At 44.3% G+C, this 10,376-nt stretch overlaps 1 protein-coding gene across 3 annotated transcripts; it reads right to left on the bottom strand.

Moving 5' to 3' along the window:
• Positions 1-571: 571 nt before the first annotated feature.
• Positions 572-8,899, bottom strand: THAP1 (THAP domain containing 1). Of its 3 annotated transcripts, none has more exons than XM_081519207.1 (3): positions 8,595-8,899; positions 4,261-4,456; positions 572-3,522 (listed from the first exon to the last, which is right to left on the bottom strand). In XM_081519207.1, the coding sequence occupies exons 1-3, from the start codon at positions 8,663-8,665 to the stop codon at positions 3,148-3,150; spliced, it is 642 nt and encodes a 213-aa protein (XP_081375333.1). In that variant the 5' UTR covers positions 8,666-8,899; the 3' UTR covers positions 572-3,147. The 3 variants fall into 3 exon arrangements, with proteins under 3 accessions (XP_081375333.1, XP_081375337.1, XP_081375336.1); XM_081519211.1 differs by having other exon boundaries at positions 572-3,456; XM_081519210.1 differs by lacking the exon at positions 8,595-8,899 and adding an exon at positions 5,578-6,580.
• Positions 8,900-10,376: the final 1,477 nt, after the last annotated feature.

Genomic DNA, 10,376 nt, shown 5'->3' with positions numbered 1-10,376 from the left:
GACATGGAATTGAAAGAGAATATTATTACTTCAAGCAAATTATTGTTAAGGACAAACTTACAGTTTTTTTTTTTTGCTTGTGTGCAAATCACTGTTTGCTTTGATATTTTTCTTTCATATCAAGGACTGTATTGATATTTTAATACAAAATCACAGAAAAAATAATGTACAGAAACATTGGTTACCATATCAAGAGCAATGTTCTTCATTCATTGGTATCAGATTCACATGGTCCCCAATACCAGAAGAGTAATAACCAAACAGGCAAAACTGTTCTTTCTCCTTTAAATGCTATTCATGGTTGGCCTTTTAAGAGTGTGTAACACAACTGCAAGTTTTCCTTCTATAGATCAAGTGGACTTTTAAATATTAAGGGTCACGACTGACTTTATAAAAGCCATAGGTTTGGGGTATGTGTGTGTACACAATTTTTTAAATAACTAATGATCAGCAAATAGGACTTCAATCTTTAAAAAAAAAAACACCAAAAAACAACAAAACACGTGTCAAGTGGAACTTTCATCTGCCTTCACCATTATGGCTATACCTTCTAAGAAAGGGATTACACAAATTATAGTTAAAAGAGAAAATCTCATGTATTTAGGTTTCCAAGTAAAAAGTTTTCCTAGTTAACTTTAGACACCACTGTTTCTTAACTGCAATGACAGAATTATTTTTAGTACATGTAGCAGGCACACAATAAACATTTACATTATTTTACAAAATTTTAAAACTTCTTTAATTTGGAATTTGATAGTTCAAACTATGCAGTAGTTCAAAGTGAAGTTTATAGGTGCATTATAAACAAGTATTTTTAAAAGTGGCAACAAATGCTACTCTATTCCAGAAACTCATTTCAGAGACTCTAAACAGCACTGCTTACACATCAATGGTATACAGAGAACAGATGTCCAGCTGTCAGGGATATTTCACAAGGGGATTCTGCAGGGTTTGGAGGTGACGCAAGTGTTCAGTCATTTCTAGTTCCCTTCTAATTCTAAAATTCTACAGTTTTCCTAGAAGTTCTAATCAGGAAAAAGTTATTTCTTCTATTATTGCCAGATTATATCATTCATAGATGGAAACTTCAGGATGTTACTAGCTGTGCTTAACATAAATGTCATCTTTCATACTAACGATGAAACTCACAGGGGTCTTCTCCCCACTTGTTCCAGATGTTTCACTGTGATTGAACAGGACCTATTTCAGCCTGAATGTTCTCCTTCTCTTGGCAATGTCATAAACACTATAACAGACAAAATGATTTTTAAAACATTTCAACAAACGTTACATTTCAAATTCAGAAATAAGCACCTGTACTTCAAATTGTATGTCAAAACACAGTAAGCGATCTAAATGCAAATAGTTGGTACACATGCTGTTGCTCAGTTCTCTCCAATTAGGGATGTCTGTCCCATGAGAAAAAGTAGCTTCAGGTTAATTCATAATGCTAAGATGCTAAGTGATGATGATGGCCACTTACACAATTAACGTTGGATTCCCGGTTCTGATGACACAGGGACACATACACACGCACACAGACTTCTTTTACGTCCATGACAGTTCAGTTTTCACATATATACTTTGTAAAATATTTACCCACATATCCTCCAGGAATTGCTAGAGAGATGAAATGTAAAAACATACTACTTAAGAGATTTTGTAGCTTCCAAAAACAGTGATGAGACCCATGAATAACTAGAAAAAGTCCTCTGATTCCTTAGAGTTAGTTCTAAGTGTTATCAGATGATAAAATTTCAAGTAGTCATAATTTCTACTTTTGAAATATTGGTTCATAAAAAAAAAAATCAAATCTCCATGAATCAAAGCACTGGCAGGATGGCAGTGAGCTACACTGAGAATCGGGTCTACAAAAGATACTCCCGGACTGACGACTGCCAATCTTTAATACTGCCTTCAAAGGTCTGTGCAGCACTCTGAAATACAAAATAATTGTAATTGGGGCAGTTACTCTAAATCTAAGTAGGTAATTCCTATGGCAGTGCTTGTTTACTCAGAACTGTTTTCATTTGAAACCTACGTAAAATTTCTCACAAAATTAGAGTACAACTCACAGTCTGAACAGAAACCTCACCATCTGAGTCTCAATTTTGAGTAAAATAAGCATTACCTATGAGGATGCTTCTAAATACAAATCACTCATTTAGGCAAATGGGATGTAAAAGTGAAGAAACTGTCTTTTGTGTGAAGCCTTGACCAGTCAACTCATCAAGAGCAAGATTTCCACCTTATGCAACGAGTCACACTCTACCCACATGACACAGCTGGCAGAGACCTGGGTGCACATACACCTACAGGGTGGACTGGACACCCCTGATCTCAGAGCAGTGAGAGGAAAGGCCAGCCCTGGGACACCTACAGTGGGGACTGGACGCCCCTGATCTCAGAGCAGTCAGAGAAAAGGCGAGGCCTGGGTCAGCCCCAATGGCCACTGCTCATCTCACTGGTCACGATGCGCAGTCTGCTTACTGGAGAGTGTGTCTTCCTCTGGACACACACTTCTAATTCTATAACGCTAGATGGGGGTGAGAGAGGAAGGGCCCTACTCTTTAAAAAAAAATGCCTTCTTTAACATCATTTAACCATTATGATTAGGTATGGAATGACACAACTCGCCAAGTTAAGTCTGATAAGGGATTAAGATAAATGAATCTGTCGACTTTACAAATAAGAATGTGTAAATATATATATTCTGAGACGTTATGTCCTATGCTCCTGATTTAAAACATGACTAAGTTCTCTCAATAAACTGCACTAATTTAAATTCTTTTAACTTGCAACTTAAATCATCCTTACTGCACTGTTCTCATTCTCTTTACTGTTTATTTTCATATCATGTCTATAAATACTCGAATTAAAAAACAAAAATCCCCAATCTTGAAACCAACTTACACTGAAACTCTGAGGTTAGTTTATCACTTTTAAAATATTTTGCTAAAATGTAAAAACCCTGAAATTACAAACAAAAAATTTACAGTATATATCTAATTTATTCTTTTAAAAAAATATTCTGAATTGCTTTTGTACAAGTTATCAAGTGTAATCTCTTTTCAAATGAAACTCCTCTCTAGGGTAGAAGAGGGTAGGTGGTATTGCCCCATGAAAACCGACACAAATTTCATTTTTTCACGCTGGGACTTCGACGATCTCGAAGTAGTCATTGGGGAGAATCACGTAGCCCCTCTCGGAGACGTCGTCTTTCTCCTTCTGGAAGTGCACCACCTCCTTTAACTTCTCCAGCTGCCTCTCCTGTCTGCGGCACCGCTGCTGGGCAGTCTTGAGCTTCTTCCGGAGCTTTTCCACCTGCTGCTCCAGCTGGTGAATCCTCTTCCGCTGGTGCGTGGTGTCCTCCACGGTGTAGTTGTGGTCACAGAACACGGAGAGGTTGTCGGGGGTCTGAAGAGGAGGCATGAGCAACCCGATCGCAGCATCAACCTGGGAAATGGGAGGCGTTAAAGGAGGCGGCGGGGGCTGTTCCTGCGGCTCCAGGAGATCTTCCTTCTGGAACAAGGACGCAGAGCATGTTTGAGCTTCATTATGAAAAGTAACAGACTAAAAGAGCAGACTAAATTCCGCACCTGTGCAATTTAAGAATATTAGACTTAGTTCGGCCTCCTTGGCATAGTCTAAAATGAAAAGAATAGTTTTAATTCTCCTTTTTTACCTGAAGTAGAAATGGGATGCAAGAAAGACAGAATGACTAATTGGATTTAATTAAACACTAAGCACTGAAAACTGAGGGAAAAAATACTCTGAAACTTAACTATCATTGATAAAGAAAAATAAAGCTTATCAACATATAAGCAGGAACATGGGGTTTCCCAGGTGGCGCTAGCGGTAAAGAACCTCCTTGCCCACACAGGAGACGTAAGAGACATGGGATCAATCCCTGGGTCAGGGAGATCCCCTGGAGAAGGAAATGGCAACCCACTCCAGTGCTCAGCTGCAGAATCCCATGGACAGAGGAGCCTGGTGGGCTACACAAGCACACAAGCAGGAATACAGACTGATCTTAAAGTAAGTTAAACGCTAGGCTGAGTGTCTTAGTGTGAGAATATTTAACTTTACTAAACACTCTGTATTTTTTAAAGTATTTTACTGTGAACAGTGGTCATTTACCAGGGATGGGTTCCAGGTAACATTTATATTCTTAACACTACTGTGTGTTTTCCCAATTTTCCAGTGAACACATGAACTTTATGAAAAGAGACCCACCCAGTATTTTAAACTGCCCCTCACCTTGTCGTGCGGCTCGGTACACAGAAATATCGTGGGCACAGCATCCTCCTTCAGCAGCTTGTTGTTGCACTCCCGCTTAAAGCAGTCCGGGGTAAAGTGCTCAGAGCAGATACTGCTGTACTTGGTGGGCTTAAAGTTTTTCCTTCTGACAGCTGCCTCCCATTTTTTACAAAGACTGGGTCGAGTTAGAGGAAACCTAAGAAGATGAAATGATTCAGTTTTCCAGCCTTACTCAGAAATAAAAAGGCACACTCAGGCTTTCCTACTTGGAAAAGAATTAGCTTACAACCATTGGTGTTAACACATCACGGGAGTTTGATTAATGCACCTGCTCCACTAATCCTTTTTTGACAGTTTTTCAGTTGTACCCTTATTACCCTCGTTGTTAAAGATGTACTTGTTTGGACATAGAGAACAGACTTGCGGTTGCCAAGGCGGAGGGGAGTGGGGAAGGGAGGGATTGAGAGTTTTGGGGTTAGCGGACGCAAACTATTACATATACAGGATGGATAAGCAACAAGGTCCTACCGTGTAGCACAGCGAACTACAGTCAAAATCCTGAGAAAAACCCAAATGGAAAAGAACATGAAAAAAAATGCATACCTACGTATAACTGAATCACTTTAGTGTACGGCAGAAACCAATGGAACGCTGTAAATCAACTACACCTGGATAAAGTAAACTTTTAAAAAATGGACTTGTTTTAAAATCCTGTAACTAAAGTGGCCATCACTAGTGTGAAAAATAAGTCACCCCTCCTAGCATGGTATTTTTTTTTTTAAAGCAGCATTTCTTATAGGAATCTTATTGATCACAGAGCAGTTATAAAAATGTCAGATATAATGATGCATACAATCTAAACAGGTCAGGCTCATTAGGATTTACTTTATGCAAAAACATACTTATTAAAAGGCAGCCCCGTGGACAGATGCACGCAGCTGGCAGAGCAGGTGATGAGAGGGTAGGTTCAAGGGCCCACGTGATGTTTTTCTCTCCTTTGCAGTAAATAACCTTCACAGACACATCCAACATACAAGGGTAAGCCATACAGCTCCACCACAGCTATCTCAGTTTTTAATGCTTAACTTTTTCTATTGAAGACACTAAAATTTCAGGTAAAATACACATGCTATAGAGTGAATTTGTATTATTATTTTTTTACCAGTGATCCTCTGCATACTGTAAAACAAAATTGCACATTTATAAATACGTATTAAGACAAAGTAGCTTTTTGTTCTCTTGAGAATCATCTTGACAAATATGAATCAAATTGTAGTCAAATCATAATAAGGAAATAAAGTATTCATTTTAATTTACCTCTTCATCGACTGAAATACGTCCATTAGGCCCAGATAAAGGGAGATACGAAGACTTTAAACTTATTTTGATTTTATTTTTCCAGGTAAAAGATTCCGTGAGTTGGGGGGGGATTGAAAAAAAGCCAAAAAAGGGTGTTTCAACTCTGTGTCCCACAGCTTCTCTTCCAAATGAGATACACTCGAGCCTGACTCTGCTGTGGTCGTGAAGCCCTAATCTACCTTCGGGGTAGTCCCTTCTCTTTGTCCAGAACATCTGTTCCCACTGCCACCATGTAGAAGCTGAAAAAAGGACTCCTAGAAGGTTCCTGTTGGAAGTGCCTCTAGAAGCAGACACAGCAGCAACCACTGGTAAACTCAACACCCAGGGCCTCCTGACCAAGGATTACAATGCAGCTTATTTCTGAGGTCAAGATCCTTTCTGAAACTGTTCTTTTAGATAAGGGATGAGATGCAGATTAGCCCTTCTTTCGGTCAAATCAAGTATTTAACCGCGAGCAGAAACTCAGTATTTCTGAAATGTGTGAATGTCATCCTTAACCAGGGCCAATGAAGGGTCTTCCTTATGTCTGGATTCCCTCAGCCACATCATTAGAAATGGGGAGGGGGGAGCTGAAAGCCTGTGATCGTGTCACCATCTCCAGACCTGTTCCTTCACTCTGGAAGTGCTGGAGGTCCACCTATCAACTTTCAGAAATTCTAATAAATCAAGAGGCAACATTAGTAAGTGTTAAGTGTTCTATCTGCTTCTTGGAAAAGGAAAAAAAATCAACATTCTCGATATCTCTCTACACACTCTGATTTTTGTTCTCATATCAAATATATAAAAATGTACCCACACTCCCTGTTAAACATGGAAGGCCCTCACTCCCCCCAAATTTAAGATTTTGCTTTTGTAATTATTTACCTATAAATGTGTGGATGTGTGGATCACAACAAACTGTGGAAAATTTTCAAAGAGATGGGAATACCAGACCACCAGACTTTCCTGCCGCCAGAGAAACCTGTATGCAGGTCAAGAAGCAACAGTTAGAGCTGGACATGGAACAACTGACTGGTTCAAAACTGGAAAAGGAGTTATATTGTCATCCTGCTTATTTGACATATACACAGAATACATCAAGCGAAATGTCAGGCTGGATGAATCATAAGCTGCAATCAAGATTGCCAGGAGAAATATCAACCTCAGATATGCAGATAATACCACCCTAATGGCACATAATACCACCCTAATGGCAGAAAGTGAAGAGAAACTAAAGAGCCTCTTAAGGAAGGTGAGAGAGTGAAAAAGCCGATTTAAAACTCAGCATTCAAAAACTAAGATCATGGCACCTGGTCCCATCACTTCATGGTAAATAGATGAGAAAAAAAATGGAAATCGTGGCAGATTTTATTTTCTTGGGCTCTAAAATCACTGTGGATGGTGACTGCAGCCAAGAAATTAAAAGGTGCAAAACAATAAATAAAAGATGCTTTCTCCCTGGAACAAAAGCTATGACAAACCTAGACAGCATATAAAAACGCAGAGACATCCCTTTGCCGACAAAGGTCAGTCTAGTCAAACCTATGGTTTTTCTAACAGTCATGTATGGATGTGAGAGTTGGACCATAAAGAAGGATGAGCGCTGAAGAATTAATGCTTTTGAACTGTGGTGTTGGAGAAGGCTCTTGAGAGTCCCTTGGACTAGCAGGAGATCAAACCAGTCAATTGTAAAGGACATCAACCCTCAATATTCACTGGAAGGTGCTGAAGCTGAAGCTCCAATACTTTGGTCACCTGATGTGAAGAGCTGACTCACTGGAAAAGACCCTGATGCTGGGAAAGATTGCGGGCAATAGAAGGGGGCGACAGCGGATAAGATGGTTGATTAGCATGACCACTCGAAAGACATCAGTTTGAGCAAACTCCAGGAGGCAGTGAAGGGCAGGGAAGCCTGGTGCGCTACGGTCCATGGGGTCGCAAAGAGTGGGACATTACTTAGCAACTTAACAACCACCTACAAATAATCTGTATAATCTACCACCGGTTCTTCTTTAGCTATTATCCATTTACAGTAGGAAATTTTTGCAAGACACTTTTAACGTAATAGAATTTGTAAATATTGAATTTGGCCGATTGAAAATGGCATCACGCGGACATCAGATCATCATTATCATTCCGCTGTGCGGCTCTTTTCCAGAGAGGCTTCTTTCTTCTAGGGCTCTTGGCCGCAGCACCGTCCGCGAGAAGCAGCCCCGAGGGCGGAGGCGCGCTAACCCCGACCCCGAGGGCCCCCTCCAGGGCCCGACGACTCGGCGCTCCCCTCACCACGCAAGACGCACTGTCACTGCCCGGGCTACATTGCGCATCTTGGCAGTCCCTGAGGCTTTCTCTGCAGCTCAGCCGTCCTTAACGGTGGGGTCCCAGAAGCTGAGTCCAAGACATGCTCCCTGACACACCGCCAGGTCAGTCCTCACCACACCGATGCCGGACAAGCAGGGTGGGAAACGCGGGACTCTGCTTCCGCTTCAACTTCCCTTCTAAGAGTTACTACCACCTGCCTTCTCCGCGGCCCGGGTATGGAGCCCTCACAACCAGCGGGGGATCCAGACAGCGCGCGCGAGCTTCGAACCCGCCATCCGGAGAGGCGCGCGAGCCTGAGCGCGAGTCGCCGCGGGGACGCGCGCCGGGGACGCTCAAGACGAGCCTGAGGAGGCTGCTTGGGGACACGCCCACTGCCCGGCCCCGCCCCTCTCACAGGTCTCGCGCGGAAACGCGCCTGGCTCCGCCCCCGAGCGCGGCCTTCGCACTGGGTATCGTGCAGGCCCGCGCCCGGCCCCGCCCCTCTCACAGGTCTCGCGTGGAAACGCGCCTGGCTCCGCCCCTGAGCGCGCCCTTCGCACCGGGTCTCAACACACGCCCCCGCCCCTCTCACAGGTCTCGCGCGGAAACGCGCCTGGCTCCGCCCCCCGAGCGCGGCCGCGCGCCCCCCGCGGCCCAACTAGGGCCCAGCCCCGCGAGTTGCGCGGGGTCCTTACTTGTGAAAAGAAACGGGTTTATCCTTGTCATATCGGTTCTTGCAGCCGTAGGCGGAACAGGACTGCACCATCCTTCCGGTCCTCAGTTACTTCACTTCTGCAGCCCCAGCAGGCAGTTGAGGCTGTTATCAATGTCGCCGCGCTTTGCTTTGACACCCTCGCTTCTTCTGTAGCTTTGGCCAACAGACTGATGAGGGCTTCACTCGGGAGTCACTAATGTGACCGTTTTGTTGTTTGCATTAGCGGAAAGACCACAGCCATCGCCCGTCTCCCATCTCCAAGATGGCGGAGGCAGCTTCAACCTCACCTCTCGCGAGGAGTTCGTCCTACTGTTTCTGATTAGCCCTGAGGTCAGAGGTAAAGTTCCCTGGGACGCAGGCCATTGGCTGAGGCCCGGCGTTGCGGAAGTGGGCGGGGCCCCCGAGCTTCCGGAAGGAAGAAGGAACTAGCTGGGAGGAGGGGGGCGGGAGCGCAGGACCAGTCCCGCCCCCTGCGATGCTTCCCTGGCTTCTGTATCCCGTGAGGCTGAGGTTGGAGAATTAGGTGGTCTCTTGGATCCGCTGGCCCACCTGAAGCAGGACAGGTGCAAAGCTGAGGTGGTCGGGTAATTGGGTTCGTCTCTTTAAAAGGGCAGCCACAGTTGGGAGTGATGTGCAGGACGTGCTGGGCCCCTCTCCATCCCCGTACCTGCCTCTTTAGGTATTCGGAGCTCGGGGGCCAGAGCGCAACAGTAAAAGCTGACACCCGCACACACGCCAGGCCCAGTCTTCCTGGGAGGCCGAGGCTAAGGCCTTGTCTGCTGTAATAATCCTAGCGGTCCCCAGGTGATGTGTTGGGAAAATCCGTCTGAGGGATGTTTTTCCTCCCTGGCTTGCTCCTTTTCGTTGATGTGGATGGCAGACTGTTGTCATCTCATGGCTCTCTCTCTCTCTCTTTTAATCGGTGAGCAAGGCCAGCACATCTTCATAGAGCAGCTGTTCTAGTGAGGGGAAGACAGACAATAAAAATGTAAAGAAAATCACACTGTGCCAAGATCCCTGAATCTGAATACATTAGAATGCTGTAAGGCTAATAAGGTAGAGGAGAGGGTCACTGCCTAATATCTGAGACCCCATGGACTGTAGCCTACCAGGCTCCTCAGTCCATGGAAATTTTCAGGCAAGAGTACTGGAGTGGGTGGTCATTTCCTTCTTCAGGGGATCTTCCCAACCCAGGGATCGAACCTGAGTCTCCCGCACTGCAGGCAGACGCTTTACCATCTGAGCCACCAGGGAAACCAATGTCTGAAAAGGGATCATTTAACCAAAGAATGGGAAAAGGTCTAGTAAGGAATGACGGTGGGGAGAGCATTTCCAGCACAGGGAGTGGGTGCTAACCAAGGCGATCAGGCAGTAGAGTTTTGTCTTTTCTGGGAACCGAATGGAGGCTGTGGGTAGAGCCCAGTGAGCCAGGGGAGAAGGGCGTGAAGTGAGGGGAAGGCTAGTAAGCTGTTGGTCTGGATGGTAGTGTAGTGGGAAGCCACGGAGTCATTTTAGGCCTCAGAGAGATGTGATAAACATATTTAAAAGGTCATTGTGACTGTGTATCAGAAAGGGGTAACAGAGAAAGTGAGCAGACCAATTATGAGGCAAGGAAGAGAATAGTTCCTTTGGACTAAGGTAGTGGCAGCGGATAAGTATGTAACAGGCAGAAACACCAGGGTCTGCTGCTAGATGGAAACAAGGAGGAAGAGAAGAATCAAGGTGGAGTAGAAAACGGCGCCCACCCCAGCGTTCTTGCCTA

The sequence above is a fragment of the Giraffa tippelskirchi genome, chromosome 8, assembly GCF_054371585.1.
Source record: "Giraffa tippelskirchi isolate mGirTip1 chromosome 8, T2T-mGirTip1v1.2.pri, whole genome shotgun sequence".
Classification (NCBI taxonomy): domain Eukaryota; kingdom Metazoa; phylum Chordata; class Mammalia; order Artiodactyla; family Giraffidae; genus Giraffa; species Giraffa tippelskirchi.
The sequence above is the reverse complement of the archived record's forward strand: the minus strand, read 5'-3'. Positions and strand labels throughout refer to the sequence as shown.